The sequence below is a fragment of the Scyliorhinus canicula genome, chromosome 20, assembly GCF_902713615.1.
Source record: "Scyliorhinus canicula chromosome 20, sScyCan1.1, whole genome shotgun sequence".
Lineage (NCBI taxonomy): Eukaryota > Metazoa > Chordata > Chondrichthyes > Carcharhiniformes > Scyliorhinidae > Scyliorhinus > Scyliorhinus canicula.
This window is the reverse complement of record NC_052165.1, coordinates 94,573,977-94,592,110: the sequence shown is the minus strand read 5'-3', so window position 1 is coordinate 94,592,110 and position 18,134 is coordinate 94,573,977. Positions and strand designations below refer to the sequence as shown.

General features: G+C 60.6%; 1 protein-coding gene across 1 annotated transcript in view; it reads right to left on the bottom strand.

Moving 5' to 3' along the window:
- LOC119954813 (asialoglycoprotein receptor 1-like) overlaps positions 1 to 6,099 on the bottom strand; it is a 30,555-nt gene extending 24,456 nt beyond the window's left edge. Inside the window, exon 1 of the mRNA XM_038780355.1 lies at positions 6,009 to 6,099. Within this exon, the coding sequence (XP_038636283.1) occupies positions 6,009 to 6,099 (91 nt within the window). The remainder of the gene's footprint in view (positions 1 to 6,008) is intronic.
- Between the last annotated feature and the right edge of the window lie 12,035 nt (positions 6,100 to 18,134).

Below are 18,134 nucleotides of genomic sequence, written 5' to 3'. Positions count from 1 at the left end.
CAGAGTGTTATAGAAGTGAGACAGTGTTATCGGGTGAGACGGAGTGTTCTAGTGTGCGACACCATGTTATAGAGTGAAGCAGCGTATTATAGAGTGAGACAGAGTTATAGAGTGAGGCAGTGTTATAGAGTGAGGCAGCATGTTATAGAGTGAGGCAGTGTTATAGAGTGAGGCAGAGTGTTATAGAGTGAGACAGAGTGTTACAGAGTGAGACAGTGTTATAGAGTGAGACAGAATGTTACAGAGTGAGACAGTGTTATAGAGTGAGGCAGTGTTATAGAGTGAGACAGAGTGAGACAGTGTTATAGAGTGAGGCAGTGTGTTATAGAATGAGGCAGTGTTATAGAGTGAGACAGAGTGTTACAGAGTGAGACAGTGTTATAGAGTGAGGCAGCGTGTTATAGAGTGAGGCAGAGTGTTATAGTGAGGCAGAGTGTTATGGAGTGAGACAGAGTGTTACAGAGTGAGACAGTGTTATAGAGTGAGGCCGTGTGTTATAGTCTGAGGCAGTGTGTTATAGAGTGAGACAGTGTTATGCAGTGAGGTAGAGTGTTGTAGAGTGAGGCAGAGTGTTACAGAGTGAGGTAGTGTTATAGAGTGAGGCAGAATGTTATAGAGTGAGACAGAATGTTTTTCGAGTGAGACAGTGTTCTAGATGAGCCAGAGTGTTAGAGAGACAGAGTGTTATAGAATGAGACAGAGTGTTATAGAATGAGACAGTGTTATCGGGTGAGACGGAGTGTTCTAGTGTGTGACACCATGTTATAGAGTGAAGCAGCGTATTATAGAGTGTGACAGAGTGTTATAGTGAGGCAGTGTTATAAAGTGAGGCAGAGTGTTCTAGATTGAGACAGTGTTCTAGAGTGAGACAAAGTGTTCTAGAATGCGGCATCGTGTTATAAAGTGAAACGGCGTGTTAAAGAGTGAGACATAGTGTTATAGAGTGAGTCAACGTGTTCTAGAGTGCTGCATAGTGTTCTAGAGTAAGACAGAGTTATCGAATGAGACAAAGTGTTCTAGTGTGCGACACCATGTTATAGAGTGAAGCAGTGTATTATAGAGTGAGACAGAGTGTTACAGTGAGGCAGTGTTATAGAGTGAGGCAGAGTGTTACAGAGTGAGGTAGTGTTATAGAGTGAGGCAGAGTGTTATAGAGTGAGACAGAGTGTTATATAGAGTGAGACAGTGTGTTATAAAGTGAGACAGTGTTATGGAGTGAGACAGAGTGCATCACCGTGTTCCAGAGTGAAGCAGCGTATTATAGAGTGAGACATTGTTATCGAGTTAGACAGCGTGTTATAGAGTGTGGGACAGTGTTAGAAAGTGAGACGGAGGGTTGTAGAGTGAGACAGAGTGAGACAGTATTATAGAGCAAGACAGTGTGTTATAGAGTGAGACAGCATATTCTAGAGTGAGACAGTGTTCTAGAGTGAGACAGAGTGTTATAGAGTGAGACATAGTGTTATAGAGTTAGTCAATGTGTTCTAGAGTGCGGCATAGTGTTCTAGAGTAAGACAGAGTTATCAAGTGAGACAAAGTGTTGTAGTGTGTGACACCATGTTATAGAGTGAAGCAGCGTATTATAGAGTGAGACAGAGTGTTATAGAGTTAGACAGTGTGCTACAGGGTGTGGCACAGTGTTAGAAAGTGAGTCAGAGGGTTGTAGAGTGAGACACAGTGTTATAGAGTGAGATAGACTGTTATAGAGTGAGACAGCGTGTTATAGAGTGAGACAGTGTCCGAGAGTGTGATGGAGTGTTATAGAGTGAGACAGTGTTATAGAGTGAGAGAGGGTTATAGAATGAGACAGAGGGTTTTAGAGTGAGACAGTGTGTTATCGAGTGAGACAGAGTGTTATAGAGTGATATAGTGCTATTGAGTGAGACAATATGTTATAGACTGCATCAGCGTGTTATAGAGTGGGACAGTGTTATAGAGTGAGACAGAGTGTTTTAGAGTGAGTCAGCGTGTTATGGAGTGAGGCAGAGAGTTATAGTGTGAGACAGAGTGTTACAGAGTGAGACAGTGTGTTATAGAGTGAGACAGTGTAATAGAGTGGGACAGCGTGTTATCGAGTGAGACAGTGTTATAGAGTGAGGCCGTGTTCTAGAGTGAGACAGGGTGTTCTAGAGTGATACAGAGAGTTCTAGAATGCGACATAGTGTTATAACGTGAAACAGGGTGTTATAGTGAGACAGAGTATTATAGAGTGAGACAGGGTGTTATAGAGTGATACAGAATGTTCTAGAGTGTGACAGGGTGTTCTAGAGTAGGACAGTGTTCTAGTGTGGCAGTGTGTTATAGAGTGAGGCAGTGTTATAGAGTGAGACAGTATTATAGAGTCATACAGACTGGTATAGTGTGAGACAGTGTGTTATAGAGTGAGACAGTGTTTTATAAAGTGAGACAGTGTTATGGAGTGAGACAGAGTGTTATAGAGTGCATCACCATGTTCCAGAGTGAAGCAGCGTATTATAGAGTGAGACAGTGTTATCGAGTTAGACAGCGTGTTATAGAGTGTGGGACAGCGTTAGAAAGTGAGACGGAGGGTTGTAGAGTGAGACAGAGTGAGACAGTGTTATAGAGCGAGACAGTGTGTTATAGAGCAAGACAGTGTGTTATAGAGTGAGACAGCGTTATAGAATGAGACAGTGTTATAGAATGAGACAGTGTTATCGGGTGAGACGGAGTGTTATAGAGTCGGACAGAGTGTTATAGAGTAAGATAGTGTTATAGAGCGAGACAGTGTGTTATAGAGTGAGACAGCATATTCTAGAGTGAGACAGTGTTCTAGAGTGAGACAGAGTGTTATAGAGTGAGACAGAGCGTTATAGAATGAGACAGTGTTATAGAATGAGACAGTGTTATCGGGTGAGACGGAGTGTTATAGAGTCGGACAGAGTGTTATAGCGAGATAGTGTTATAGAATGAGACAGCGTGTTGTAGAGCAGTCAACGTGTTATAGAATGAGACAGTGTTATAGAGTTGGACAGAGTGTTATAGAGTGAGACAGTGTGAGACATGTTACAAAGTGATACAGCGTGTCCCAGAGTGGAACAGAATGAATCAGAGCGGTACAGAGTGATACAGAGTGAGAGAGGGTACAGAATGTACCCGACCAAACTCTGGATAACTCTCGAGGGAATGTTACTTTGTGATGCCAGAGAGGGCGAATAACTTCATCAAGGGGAATGGGTTGGGGGAGGCTTGAAAGAGGGAAATTGGGTCCAGTTTTGTCATTTTCATTTTTTTCTCTTGTCACGTTTCGGGAATTTGTACCCGGTGTGCTGGTTAACCCGCGCTGTATCAGATTTATATCACTGCTTTTATTTGTTTGGGGTCGATGGGGGCGGTTTGAGGATGCTCAGTTGGATGGTACCCCCTCCTATTGGCATTCCGTGTCCAGTTGATGGCGGGTTACGGTGTGTGTGTGTATGGCGGAGTGGGGGGGGGGGTAGTCGTGGTTTGGACATTGAGGTTATTTTGGGGCAGTGCTTCTTCGCTGTTACGGATACGGAACACTGGGGGGAGTGGCCGGGAGATGGGTCGAAGAGGGGAGGCGGCGGTGCAGGTGAGGGAGGGGGGGGGGGGTGACGGGGTAGGGGAAGGTGGGGCTCTGTGTTCGGGCCTTCCAGGAGGGAGGCGGGGCTAGTGAATGGGTGCAGAGTGGGGGTGGGGTGGGGTGATGGGGAGGGGCGAAATGGGACGCGACACGGTTGATATGGAGGATGAACGTGGGCATTGACGTACCATCAGTAACGACAGATGATGAGTTGAGAGTGAAACTATGGCTTTAATTAGCTTGAAGATACCGGCTGGCAGCCGGCCCCGGACTCAAGGCAGGGCTGCAGGTTGGCCACCTTTCTACCTGAGCCCGAGGGAAGGAGCCACAGCCGGAGCCAGCAGGGGCATGCCCAGGTATGTTACACACAGCAGGTATAATACAATACAGTGGTTTACCAGAGGCACGAGCGGAGGGGGTGGCCATCTTGGTTAGCCCTGGTTTGGAAAGGGGAAGTGGGGGCGGAGCGGAGGGGTGAGCGTGGCCCGGGTTAGGTGACGATGGCGGAACCTCGGGGAGAGGGAAGGCAAAGCCTCCGGTGAGGATTGTGTCATTGAACGACCGTGGGTTGAATGGGCCGGTCAAGCGAACCCGGGTGTGTCGCGCACTTCGAATAGGTAAAAAGCAGGAGACGCATTTACAGGCGAAGGGGCCGGGTGGGGCTGAGGAAGGGGTGGATGGGGCAAGTGATCCACTCGGGGTTTGACTCGGTTGAGGGTGGTGGTGGTGATGGGGGGGGTCACTATTTTGCTGAGTAAGAAAGTAGTGTTTAAGGGCAGCACGGTGGCGTAGTGGGTTAGCCCTGTTGCCTCATGGCGCCGAGGTCCCAGGTTCGAATCCCGGCTCTGGGTCACTGTCTGTGTGGAGTTTGCACATTCTCCCCGTGTCTGTGTGGGTTTCGCCTCCATAAACCCAAAGATGTGCAGGCTAGGTGGATTGGCCACGCTAAATTGCCCCTTAATTGGAAACAATGAATTGGGTATTCTAAATTTATTTTTAAAAAAAGAGAAAGTTGTGTTTTGTTTTGTTTTGTTTAAAAAAAAAATAAATTTAGAGTACCCAATTCATTTTTTCCAATTAAGGGGCAATTTAGCGTGTTCAATCCACCTACTTTGCACATCTTTGGGTTGTGGGGGTGAAACTCACGCAAACACGGGGAGAATGTGCAAACTCCACACGGACAGTGACCCAGAGCCAGGATTGAACCTGGGACCTCAGCGCCGTGAGACTGCAGTGCTAACCACTGCGCCACCGTGTTGCCCGAGAAAGTAGTGTTTACGGGTCCAGGTAGGCCCAGGGTCTGGGATGTAGGTTTGCGACAGTGAGCGGGGTGTTAGTGGGGGGTGGTGGGGGGGCGCAGAGGTATCGGCGAAGTATACGCGCCCAACTGGGACGACGTTGAGCTCACGAAGAGGTTGCTCGGGACGATTCCGGACCTCGGCTCTCAGCCACTGACCATGGGCCTGGATTTGAATTGCGTAGAAGGGGCCGAGTCTCGATCGAGCCCCAAGCCGACGGGGAGGGTCGGGAATGGCGGGGGAGTTGGGAGGGTCGAGGGAGAGAATGGGGATAGTGAACCCATGGATGTTGAGGCACGGCTGGGAGAGCGAGTACTCCTTGTGGTGAATGTAATATATGAATGTATATATACTAATTCACACTTATTGTAAGCGCAGTAGCGCCATCCTACCGCTAGGGGGAGTAGCACTGGGAGCACTTAGGAACTTGTACTGGGCTCCACCCTTGGTTTCGCCCACGACTCCTCCCCCTAGTGCAGCTGTATAAGTATCCGTGTCCAGAGTCAGCCTGGGTCACTACGAGTTCATCGACAGGTAACAGGCTGGCTCTGAAGTAAGTCGATTAAAGCCTCGGTTCACATCGGAAACACGTGTCTGGTGAATTGATGGTTCCATCACTCCTCCATCTCGCACGTTCACCGAGTACACTCATGATAGAACTTCTGTGGGTGGGGGTGGGGGTGGAATATGCTCTCAGACAACACTCCGCACTCAGCTCGGAGCGAGTGCAGGGACCAGGGTGGAGGTTGGATTCGGAATGGGGAGGTATCTGCACCCACGTTTTGGGAGCCTCTGAAGGCTGTTGTTTGGGGGCAGGCAGGAGGGGGGGAATTATTGACTGGGAGGAGAGGCGACGATTGTTGGAAGAGATAATAGAGGTGAATAGGAGGTACTCCGACCCCAACTAGGGAGTTGTAGGCGGAAAGGAAGAAACTGCAGGGGCAGATCGATTGGTTGATGACTGGAAAGGCGGTGGGCAGCTAAGTACTGATGCACACAGAACATCTAATTCTTTGACTAGTAAGATCATTTATTAACAAGATGAACACATGGAAAGATCACTAATGAATTATAATACAAACAGTAATGAATAAATGAATTCAGTGAATTCTCCTGAAGCAACGTCTAGTGTCAATGTCCTCCAGTACGACTTACTGCCAACTGCCGGATGTCTCGAGTCACATGGTGGATCTCTATCGCCACCTGCTGTTTGCAGGTTGTATCGATAACTGTATACATTGATAGATGACTATTTACATTGATGTGTGCATGCGTATCACCACAGCGGGCATGGGGGGTGCAGTATCAGTATGGGGGGAAGGCAAGCCGTATGCTTGCCCACCAAAAGCGGGATCAGGCAGCGTTGAGGGAAATTGTGCAGGTGAGGGCGGCGAGGTGAGAAGTGGTGTCGGAGCCAGGGTGAATGAACGAGGTGTTTCAGGCCTCTTATCAGGCAGGGGCTGTAGAGGGCTGAGCCTGGGGGGGTCGGGCGGAAGGAGATGGGGATGGGTCAGTTCCTGTGTGGGGTGGAGTTCCTGGAGATGGACGAGGAGAAGAGGCAGGCGCTGGAGGAGCCGTCGGGGCAAAAGGAAGTGATGGAGCATGAAGCAGTCGGGGAAGGCGCCGGGGCAGAATGGCTTCCCGGTGGAATTCTATCAGCAGTTCACGACAGAGATGCCCCCCCACCCCCCCCAACACCTTTTGGGTATGTTCAATGAAGCGGCAACCGCTGGCGCAGGCGTCTACCTCGCTGGTCCTGAGAAAGGGGAAGGCCCCGCTGGAGGGGGTCAAGTAAGAAGAAGATTTGGGTTGGGGGACGAGCTTAAAGGCCTTGGAAATGGCCCCCCTGCCGTCCTCCTCATGGAAGTCCACAAGTAGCCCAGCGGTAGAGACGTCGGTTAAAATCTGGAACCAACGGAGGAGGCACTTCAAACTGGGGCACATGTCGGTGACGACCCCATTACCCGGGAATTATAGATTTGTTCCGGGTCGGGGGGGGGGGGGGGGGGGGGGGGGGGGAATGGATGAGATGTAAACGCGATGGAGGGAGGAAGGGTTAGTACAGGACATGTTTGTTGAGGGTGTGGAAGAACTGCGTGAGACGTTTGAATGAAGGGGAGTGATTTCCGATATTGGTAGTGTGGGACTTTGCCCTCATTTACCCAGGTATTGGAATGGGCAGCAGGGGATCACAGGGGTTGGCACTGTGGCTTCACAGCGCCAGGGTCCCAGGTTCGATTCCCGGCTTGGGTCACTGTCGGTGCGGAGTCTGTACGTTCTCCCCGTGTCTGCGTGGGTTTCCTCCGGGCGCTCCGGTTTCCTCCCACAAGTTATGAAAGACGTACTGTTAGGTGAATTGGACATTCTGAATTCTCCCTCTCTGTACCCGAACAGACGCTGGAGTGTGGCGACGGGGGAGTTTTCACCCTAACTTCATTGCAGTGTTAATGTCAGCCTACTTACAACGATAACAAATATTACACACTGCTGCTCCTGCCCGGGTGCTGTGACGAATTTAGGTATTCCGGATCCGAAGAGACTATGTTACTAACCTACAGCAGGCTGAGCCACCGAAAGAGGGAAACCTGTTTTCTCTGTGAAGACTCTGAAGAGCTCTCACGAGGGGAGAGTGCCTTTCAGTGTCTCAAACAGTTAAACAGAATTTCAAGTTACTCTCTAGTGAAAGAAGTTCAGATACGTCACACAACTAAATCGTTACCTCTGTCGGTCGAGGGTCCTTGTCATTTAAGACTTCATAAATGAGTGTCTAAGATCTAAAACTTATTGAGAGGAAGACTGCACAGTTTAATTTCTAATAATAGTGTTTGTATTGTAAAATACTCTCAATTGATACATACAGAGTTGCAGAGTTAAAAATATAAATCAGTTAACAGTCCTTGCTGCTCTGTGCGAACAAACTAACTTCTCTAAGCATATATCTAAACATGCAATATCCTACCTCATATCAATTTCGAACACATTTCTAAGAAGTTTAATAGAAAGACACTTGCAAAAACCACGGGGTCTTTGTTTGACGTGGCAAGCTTCAGAATAGACTTTGAGTGCACCCGAGCAGGAGAAAGACTGAGATGCCAGTTCTACGAAAATGCCCCTCTTTTAAAACATTTCTCCTATTTAGTGAAGGGTTTTCCTGAAATCTTTTGATGCTTGCTGGTTTCCTATAGCCAAATGGTCAGGTTTGTTATTTTATCAACAATATGTCATGGTCTCCCTGTACAATCCTAGTTCATTTCTCCCTCCAAATTTGCAGGACCCTACTCAATTTCTGATAAAATAAGCCCCTCTGTTTAAAGATTACATAGAACATACAGTGCAGAAGGAGGCTATTCGGCCCATCGAGTCTGCACCGACCCACTTAAGCCCTCACTTCCACCCTGTCGCCGTAACCCAATAACCCCATCTAACCTTTTTGGACACTAAGGGCAATTTAGCATGGCCAATCCACCCAACCTGCACGTCTTTGGACTGTGGGAGGAAACCGGAGCACCCGGAGGAAACCCACGCAGACACGGGGAGAACGTGCAGACTCCGCACAGACAGTGACCCAGTGGGGAATCGAACCCTGGGACCCTGGCGCTGTGAAGCCACAGTGCCAACCACTTGCGCTACCGTGCTGCCCTGTGCTTTAATGATCTTAATGTCGGCTTGAATTTCAAGTGTCTGAGGTATATGATTGGACAGGGAGTTGTTTGAGACATATTTCTACTTCTGTCTATTTTCAATGTGTCAAGTTTCTTAGATAGATGTTCAGATAGCCACTATTCCGAATAGTGTGATCCTAAGTGTCAGAAGTTATAGAGTAAAGGAAGACATTTGTTAATTTATTTTCCTTACTATCTTGGCGTGTCCTACCCGCGGTCTAGCTTGTGATTCTAACTGCAGGAAGGTAATTTAAAGAATTTACGGGCTGTCAATTGAAGGATCTTCCTTATCCCTGCATTTGTCTGGAATGGCTGAATGATCCTCGGGGTCAGCTTCAGTTTCTTGCAGCAAATGGTGACTTTTGAAAGACCTTTCTGCTGAAGTGGTTTTATTCCACTTTAAAATACTTGATGTATTAATATCTGCAGCTTGTCCTTATTCTAAACCGAATTGTGCGGAGAGTGTGATCTCCATGACAGTGTGTGGGGGAAGGGAGGATGAGGGATATCTCTGGCTGGTTGGGGGAGATGAGCCCAGCCTGGGTCATGAGAATCAAGCGGAAGTGGGAGGAGGAGTTGGGGAGGGAGATAGATTGGGGACTTTGGAGCAGAGTTAACGCGCCCTCCTCTTGCGCACGGAGAGCCTTGTACAGTTTAAGGTGGTGCACAGGGTCCGGGATCCCGGGAGCTGCGGATGAGTGAGAGCAGCATCAGGGGGGTGGGGCTGTGTGTGGGGGGTGGGGCTCAGTGTGTAGGGGCGGGGCTCAGTGTCCGGGGGTGGGGCTCAGTGTGTGGGGGCGGGGCTCAGTGTGTGGGGGTGGGGCTCAGTGTGTGGGGGTGGGGCTCAGTGAGAGGGGGCGGGGCTCAGTGTGGGGGCGGGGCTCAGTGTGTGGGGGTGGGGCTCAGTATGTGGGGGTGGGGCACAGTGTGTGGGGGCGGGGCTCAGTGTGTGGGGGCGGGGCTCAGTGTGTGGGGGCGGGGCTCAGTGTCCGGGGGTGGGGCTCAGTGTGGGGGAGGGGCTCAGTGTGTGGGGGTGGGGCTCAGTGTGGGGGAGGGGCTCAGTGTGGGGGTGGGGCTCAGTATGTGTAGGGGCGGGGCTCAGTGTCCGGGGGTGGGGCTCAGTGTGGGGGAGGGGCTCAGTGCATGGGGGTGGGGCTCAGTGTGTGGGGGCGGGGCTCAGTGTGTGGGGGCAGGGCTCAGTGTGTGGGGGAGGGGCTCAGTGTGTGGGGGCGGGGCTCAGTGTGTGGGGGTGGGGCTCAGTGTCCGGGGGAGGGGCTCAGTGTCCGGGGTCGGGGCTCAGTGTCCGGGGTCGGGGCTCAGTGTCCGGGGGTGGGGCTCAGTGTGTGGGGGAGGGGCTCAGTGTGTGGGGGCGGGGCTCAGTGTATGGGGGAGGGGCTCAGTGTGTGGGGGTGGGGCTCAGTGTGTGGGGGCGGGGCTCAGTGTGTGGGGGAGGGGCTCAGTGTGTGGGGGCGGGGCTCAGTGTGTGGGGGCGGGGCTCAATGTGTGGGGGCGGGGCTCAGTGTATGGGGGAGGGGCTCAGTGTGTGGGGGCGGGGCTCAGTGTCCGGGGGTGGGGCTCAGTGTGTGGGGGAGGGGCTCAGTGTGTGGGGGCGGGCTCAGTGTGTGGGGACGGGGCTCAGTGTCCGGGGGCGGGGCTCAGTGTGTGGGGGCGGGGCTCAGCGTGTGGGAGCGGGGCTCAGTGTGTGGGGGCGGGGCTCAGTGTCCGGGGGCGGGGCTCAGTGTCCGGGGGAGGGGCTCAGTGTGTGGGGGCGGGGCTCAGTGTGTGGGGGCGGGGCTCAGTGTGTGGGGGCGGGGCTCAGTGTGTGGGGGTGGGGCTCAGTGTGTGGGGGCGGGGCTCAGTGTGTGGGGGCGGGGCTCAGTGTGTGGGGGCGGGGCTCAGTGTGTGGGGGAGGGGCTCAGTGTGTGGGGGAGGGGCTCATTGTGTGGGGGTGGGGCTCAGTGTGTGGGGGAGGGGCTCAGTGTGTGGGGGCGGGGCTCAGTGTGTGGGGGGGGGGCTCAGTGGTGTGGGGGCGGGGCTCAGTGTGTGGGGGCGGGGCTCAGTGTGTGGGGGCGGGGCTCAGTGTGTGGGGGAGGGGCTCAGTGTGTGGGGGCGGGGCTCAGTGTGTGGGGGAGGGGCTCAGTGTGTGGGGGCGGGGCTCAGTGTGTGGGGGCGGGGCTCAGTGTGTGGGGCGGGGCTCAGTGTGTGGGGGCGGGGCTCAGTGTGTGGGGGCGGGGCTCAGTGTGTGGGGGTGGGGCTCAGTGTGTGGGGGCGGGGCTCAGTGTGTGGGGGCGGGGCTCAGTGTGTGGGGGCGGGGCTCAGTGTGTGGGGGAGGGGCTCAGTGTGTGGGGGCGGGGCTCAGTGTGTGGGGGAGGGGCTCAGTGTGTGGGGGCGGGGCTCAGTGTGTGGGGGCGGGGCTCAGTGTGTGGGGCGGGGCTCAGTGTGTGGGGGCGGGGCTCAGTGTGTGGGGGCGGGGCTCAGTGTGTGGGGGGCGGGGCTCAGTGTGTGGGGGAGGGGCTCAGTGAGTGGGGGTGGGGCTCAGTGTGTGGGGGAGGGGCTCAGTGAGTGGGGGTGGGGCTCAGTGTGTGGGGGCGGGGCTCAGTGTGCGGGGGCGGGGCTCAGTGTGTGGGGGCGGGGCTCAGTGTGGGGGAGGGGCTCAGTGTGTGGGGGTGGGGATCAGTGTGTGGGGGCGGGGCTCAGTGTGTGGGGGCGGGGCTCAGTGTGTGGGGGCGGGGCTCAGTGTGTGGGGGCGGGGCTCAGTGTGTGGGGGAGGGGCTCAGTGAGAGGGGGCGGGGCTCAGTGTGGGGGGAGGGGCTCAGTGTCCGGGGGTGGGGCTCAGTGTCCGGGGGTGGGGCTCAGTGTCTGGGGGCGGGGTCAGTGTGTGGGGGCGGGGTCAGTGTGTGGGGGCGGGGTCAGTGTGTGGGGGCGGGGTCAGTGTGTGGGGGAGGGGTCAGTGTGTGGGGGAGGGGCTCAGTGTGTGGGGGTGGGGCTCAGTGTGTGGGGGCGGGGCTCAGTGTGTGGGGGGCGGGGCTCAGTGTGTGGGGGAGGGGCTCAGTGTCCGGGGGTGGGGCTCAGTGTGTGGGGGCGGGGCTCAGTGTGTGGGGGCGGGGCTCAGTGTGTGGGGGCGGGGCTCAGTGTCCGGGGGCGGGGCTCAGTGTGTGGGGCGGGGCTCAGTGTCGGGGGGCGGGGCTCAGTGTGTGGGGGAGGGGCTCAGTGTGTGGGGGCGGGGCTCAGTGTGTGGGGGCGGGGCTCAGTGTCCGGGGGTGGGGCTCAGTGTGTGGGGGCGGGGCTCAGTGTGTGGGGGCGGGGCTCAGTGTGTGGGGGCGGAGCTCAGTGTGTGGGGGCGGGGCTCAGTGTGTGGGGGTGGGGCTCAGTGTGTGGGGGTGGGGCTCAGTGTGGGGGGGTGGGGCTCAGTGTGTGGGGGCGGGGCTCAGTGTGTGGGGGAGGGGCTCAGTGTGTGGGGGCGGGGCTCAGTGTGTGGGGGCGGGGCTCAGTGTGTGGGGGCGGGGCTCAGTGTGTGGGGGAGGGGCTCAGTGTCCGGGGGTGGGGCTCAGGATGTGGGGGTGGGGCTCAGTGTATGGGGGAGGGGCTCAGTGAGTGGGGGTGGGGCTCAGTGTGTGTGGGAGGGGCTCAGTGTGTGGGGGAGGGGCTCAGTGTGTGGGGGAGGGGCTCAGTGAGTGGGAGTGGGGGTGGGGGCGGGGCTCAGTGTGTGGGGGCGGGGCTCAGTGTGTGGGGGTGGGGCTCAGTGTGTGGGGGCGGGGCTCAGTGTCCTGGGGCGGGGCTCAGTGTGTGGGGGTGGGGCTCAGTGTGTGGGGGAGGGGCTCAGTGAGTGGGAGTGGGGGTGGGGGCGGGGCTCAGTGTGTGGGGGCGGGGCTCAGTGTGTGGGGGAGGGGCTCAGTGAGTGGGGGTGGGGGTGGGGCTCAGTGTGTGGGGGGCGGGGTCAGTGTGTGGGGGTGGGGTCAGTGTGTGGGGGCGGGGTCAGTGTGTGGGGGAGGGGTCAGTGTGAGGGGGTGGGGTCAGTGTGTGGGGGCGGGGTCAGTGTGGGGGCGGGGGTCAGTGTGTGGGGGTGGGGTCAGTGTGTGGGGGTGGGGTCAGTGTGCGGGGGTGGGGCTCAGTGTGGGGGCGGGGCTCAGTGTGTGGGGGCGGGGCTCAGTGTCCGGGGGCGGGGCTCAGTGTGGGGGTGGGGCTCAGTGTCCGGGGGTGGGGCTCAGTGTGGGGGCGGGGCTCAGTGTGTGGGAGCGGGGCCAGTGTGTGGGGGAGGGGCTCAGTGTCCGGGGGCGGGGCTCAGTGTCCGGGGGCGGGGCTCAGTGTGTGGGGGAGGGGCTCAGTGTCCGGGGGCGGGGCTCAGTGTCCGGGGGCGGGGCTCAGTGTCCGGGGGCGGGGCTCAGTGTGTGGGGGAGGGGCTCAGTGTCCGGGGGCGGGGCTCAGTGTCCGGGGGCGGGGTTCAGTGTGTGGGGGCGGGGCTCAGTGTGTGGGGGCGGGGCTCAGTGTGTGGGGGAGGGGCTCAGTGTGTGGGGGAGGGGCTCAGTGTGTGGGGGAGGGACTCAGTGTCCGGGGGCGTGGCTCAGTGTGTGGGGGTGGGGCTCAGTGTGTGGGGGAGGGGCTCAGTGTGTGGGGGAGGGGCTCAGTGTGTGGGGGCAGGGCTCAGTGTCTGGGGGCGGGGCTCAGCGTGTGGGGGTGGGGCTCAGTGTGTGGGGGCGGGGCTCAGTGTGTGGGGGAGGGGCTCAGTGTGTGGGGGCAGGGCTCAGTGTGTGGGGGAGGGGCTCAGTGTGTGGGGGTGGGGCTCAGTGTCCGGGGGCGGGGCTCAGTGTCCGGGGGCGGGGCTCAGTGTGTGGGGGCGGGGCTCAGTGTTCGGGGGCGGGGCTCAGTGTGTGGGGGCGGGGCTCAGTGTGTGGGGGCGGGGCTCAGTGCCCGGGGGTGGGGCTGTGCCAGGGGCGGGGCTCAGTGTCCGGGGGCGGGGCTCAGTTTGTGGGGGCGGGGCTCAGTGTGGGGGAGGGGCTCAGTGTGTGGGGGCGGGCCTCAGTGTGTGGGGGAGGGGCTCAGTGTCCGGGGGTGGGGCTCGGTGTGTGGGGGTGGGGCTCAGTGTGTGGGGGCGGGGCTCAGTGTGTGGGGGCGGGGCTCAGTGTGTGGGGGCGGGGCTCAGCATGTGGGGGAGGGGCTCAGTGTCCGGGGGTGGGGCTCAGTATGTGGGGGATGGGCTCAGTGTGTGGGGGTGGGGCTCAGTGTCCGGGGGCGGGGCTCAGTGAGAGGGGGCGGGGCTCAGTGTGTGGGGGGCGGGGCTCAGTGTCCGGGGGCGGGGCTCAGTGTGTGGGGGAGGGGCTCAGTGTGTGGGGGCGGGGCTCAGTGTGTGGGGGAGGGGCTCCGTGTGTGGGGGCGGGGCTCAGTGTCTGGGGGCGGGGCTCAGTGTGTGGGGGCGGGGCTCAGTGTGTGGGGGTGGGGCTCAGTGTGTGGGGGCGGGGCTCAGTGTCCGGGGGTGGGGCTCAGTGTGTGGGGGTGGGGCTCAGGGTGTGGGGGTGGGGCTGTGCCAGGGGTGGGGCTCAGTGTGTGGGGGTGGGGCTCAGTGTGTGGGGGCGGGGCTCAGTGTGTGGGGGCGGGGCTCAGTGTGTGGGGGCGGGGCTCAGTGTGTGGGGGCGGGGCTCAGTGTTTGGGGGCGGGGCTCAGTGTGTGGGGGAGGGGCTCAGTGTCCGGGGGCGGGGCTCAGTGAGTGGGGGCGGGGCTCAGTGTCCGGGGTGGGGCTGTGCCAGGGGCGGGGCTCAGTGTGTGGGGGCGTGGCTCAGTGTGTGGGGGCGGGGCTCAGTGTCCGGGGTGGGGCTGTGCCAGGGGCGGGGCTCAGTGTGTGGGGGTGGGGCTCAGTGTGTGGGGGTGGGGCTCAGTGTGTGGGGGAGGGGCTCAGTGTGTGGGGGCGGGGCTCAGTGTTCGGGGGCGGGGCTCAGTGTGTGGGGGAGGGGCTCAGTGTGTGGGGGCGGGGCTCAGTGTGTGGGGGCGGGGCTCAGTGTGTGGGGAGGGGCTCAGTGTCCGGGGGCGGGGCTCAGTGTGTGGGGGAGGGGCTCAGTGTGTGGGGGCGGGGCTCAGTGTGTGGGGGTGGGGCTCAGTGTGTGGGGGCGGGGCTCAGTGTGTGGGGGCGGGGCTCAGTGTGTGGGGGCGGGGCTCAGTGTGCGGGGGCGGGGCTCAGTGTGTGGGGGCGGGGCTCAGTGTGTGGGGTGGGGCTCAGTGTGTGGGGGCGGGGCTCAGTGTGTGGGGGCGGGGCTCAGTGTGTGGGGGGCGGGGCTCAGTGTGTGGGGGTGGGGCTCAGTGTGTGGGGGCGGGGCTCAGTGTGTGGGGGCGGGGCTCAGTGTCCGGGGGCGGGGCTCAGTGTCCGGGGGCGGGGCTCAGTGTCCGGGGGCGGGGCTCAGTGTGTGGGGGCGGGGCTCAGTGTCCGGGGGCGGGGCTGTGTGTGGGGGTGGGGCTCAGTGTGTGGGGGCGGGGCTCAGTGTGTGGGGGCAGGGCTCAGTGTGTGGGGGAGGGGCTCAGTGTGTGGGGGAGGGGCTCAGTGTGTGGGGGCGGGGCTCAGTGTGTGGGGGTGGGGCTCAGTGTGTGGGGGAGGGGCTCAGTGTGTGGGGGCGGGGCTCAGTGTGTGGGGGCGGGGCTCAGTGTGTGGGGGAGGGGCTCAGTGTGTGGGGGAGGGGCTCAGTGTGTGGGGGTGGGGCTCAGTGTGTGGGGGAGGGGCTCAGTGTGTGGGGGTGGGGCTCAGTGTGTGGGGGCGGGGCTCAGTGTGTGGGGGCGGGGCTCAGTGTGTGGGGGCGGGGCTCAGTGTGTGGGGGCGGGGCTCAGTGTGTGGGGGCGGGGCTCAGTGTGTGGGGGTGGGGCTCAGTGTGTGGGGGCGGGGCTCAGTGTGTGGGGGCGGGGCTCAGTGTGTGGGGGCGGGGCTCAGTGTGTGGGGGTGGGGCTCAGTGTGTGGGGGAGGGGCTCAGTGAGTGGGGGTGGGGGTGGGGCTCAGTGTGTGGGGGCGGGGCTCAGTGTGTGGGGGCGGGGCTCAGTGTGTGGGGGCGGGGCTCAGTGTGTGGGGGCGGGGCTCAGTGTGTGGGGGTGGGGTCAGTGTGTGGGGGTGGGGCTCAGTGTGTGGGGGTTGGGCTCAGTGTGTGGGGGAGGGGCTCAGTGTGTGGGGGCGGGGCTCAGTGTGTGGGGGTGGGGCTCAGTGTGTGGGGGTGGGGCTCAGTGTGTGGGGGTGGGGCTCAGTGTGTGGGGGCGGGGCTCAGTGTGTGGGGGAGGGGCTCAGTGTGTGGGGGCGGGGCTCAGTGTCGGGGGGCGGGGCTCAGTGTGTGGGGGTGGGGTCAGTGTGTGGGGGAGGGGCTCAGTGTGTGGGGGCGGGGCTCAGTGTGTGGGGGAGGGGCTCAGTGTGTGGGGGCGGGGCTCAGTGTGTGGGGGTGGGGCTCAGTGTGTGGGGGAGGGGCTCAGTGTGTGGGGGCGGGGCTCAGTGTGTGGGGGCGGGGCTCAGTGTGTGGGGGCGGGGCTCAGTGTGTGGGGGCGGGGCTCAGTGTGTGGGGGCGGGGCTCAGTGTGTGGGGGTGGGGCTCAGTGTGTGGGGGTGGGGCTCAGTGAGAGGGGGCGGGGCTCAGTGTGGGGGCGGGGCTCAGTGTGTGGGGGTGGGGCTCAGTATGTGGGGGTGGGGCTCAGTATGTGGGGGTGGGGCACAGTGTGTGGGGGCGGGGCTCAGTGTGTGGGGGTGGGGCTCAGTGTGTGGGGGCGGGGCTCAGTGTTTGGGGGAGGGGCTCAGTGTGGGGGCGGGGCTCAGTGTGTGGGGGTGGGGCTCAGTGTGTGGGGGCGGGGCTCAGTGTGTGGGGGCGGGGCTCAGTGTGTGGGGGCGGGGCTCAGTGTGTGGGGGTGGGGCTCAGTGTCCGGGGGTGGGGCTCAGTGTGTGGGGGCGGGGCTCAGTGTCGGGGGGCGGGGCTCAGTGTGTGGGGGAGGGGCTCAGTGTGTGGGGGCGCGGCTCAGTGTGTGGGGGCGGGGCTCAGTGTGTGGGGGCGGGGCTCAGTGTGTGGGGGTGGGGCTCAGTGTGTGGGGGAGGGGCTCAGTGTGTGGGGGCGGGGCTCAGTGTGTGGGGGAGGGGCTCAGTGTGTGGGGGCGGGGCTCAGTGTGTGGGGGCGGGGCTCAGTGTCCGGGGGCGGGGCTCAGTGTGTGGGGGCGGGGCTCAGTGTGTGGGGGCGGGGCTCAGTGTCCGGGGGCGGGGCTCAGTGTGTGGGGGCGGGGCTCAGTGTGTGTGGGCGGGGCTCAGTGTGTGGGGGAGGGGCTCAGTGTGGGGGAGGGGCTCAGTGTGTGGGGGCGGGGCTCAGTGTGTGGGGGCGGGGCTCAGTGTGTGGGGGCGGGGCTCAGTGTGTGGGGGCGGGGCTCAGTGTGTGGGGGTGGGGCTCAGTGTGTGGGGGCGGGGCTCAGTGTGTGGGGGTGGGGCTCAGTGTGTGGGGGTGGGGCTCAGTGTCCGGGGGCGGGGCTCAGTGTGTGGGGGAGGGGCTCAGTGTGTGGGGGTGGGGCTCAGTGTGTGGGGGCGGGGCTCAGTGTTTGGGGGAGGGGCTCAGTGTGTGGGGGCGAGGCTCAGTGTCCGGGGGCGGGGCTCAGTGTGTGGGGGCGGGGCTCAGTGTGTGGGGGCGGGGCTCAGTGTGGGGGCGGGGCTCAGTGTGGGGGCGGGGCTCAGTGTGTGGGGGCGGGGCTCAGTGTGTGGGGGCGGGGCTCAGTGTGTGGGGGCGGGGCTCAGTGTGTGGGGGTGGGGCTCAGTGTGTGGGGGTGGGGCTCAGTGTGTGGGGGTGGGGCTCAGTGTGTGGGGGTGGGGTCAGTGTGTGGGGGCGGGGCTCAGTGTGTGGGGGGCGGGGCTCAGTGTGTGGGGGAGGGGCTCAGTGTGTGGGGGTGGGGCTCAGTGTGTGGGGGCGGGGCTCAGTGTGTGGGGGAGGGGCTTAGTGTCCGGGGGTGGGGCTCAGTGTGTGGGGGCGGGGCTCAGTGTGTGGGGGCGGGGCTCAGTGTCCGGGGGCGAGGCTCAGTGTGTGGGGGCGGGGCTCAGTGTGTGGGGGTGGGGCTCAGTGTGTGGGGGCGGGGCTCAGTGTGTGGGGGAGGGGCTTAGTGTCCGGGGGTGGGGCTCAGTGTGTGGGGGCGGGGCTCAGTGTGTGGGGGTGGGGCTCAGTGTGTGGGTTGGGGCTCAGTGTGTGGGGGTGGGGCTCAGTGTGTGGGGGAGGGGCTCAGTGTCCGGGGGTGGGGCTCAGTGTGTGGGGGTTGGGCTCCGCATGTGGGGGCGGGGCTCAGTATGTGGGGGAGGGGCTCAGTGTCCGGGGGTGGGGCTCAGGATGTGGGGGTGGGGCTTAGTATGTGGGGGCGGGGCTCAGTGTGTGGGGGTGGGGCTGTGTCCGGGGGCGGGGCTCAGTGAGAGGGGACGGGGCTCAGTGAGAGGGGACGGGGCTCAGTGAGAGGGGGCGGGGCTCAGGGTGTGGGGGCGGGGAACAGTGTGTGGGGGAAGGGCTCAATGATTGGGGGTGGGGCTCAGTGTCCGGGGGCGGGGCTCAGTGTCCGGGGGCGGGGCACAGTGTCCGGGGGCGGGGCTCAGTGTGTGGGGGCGGGATTCAGTCCGGGGGCGGGTCTCAGTGTCCGGGGGCGCAGT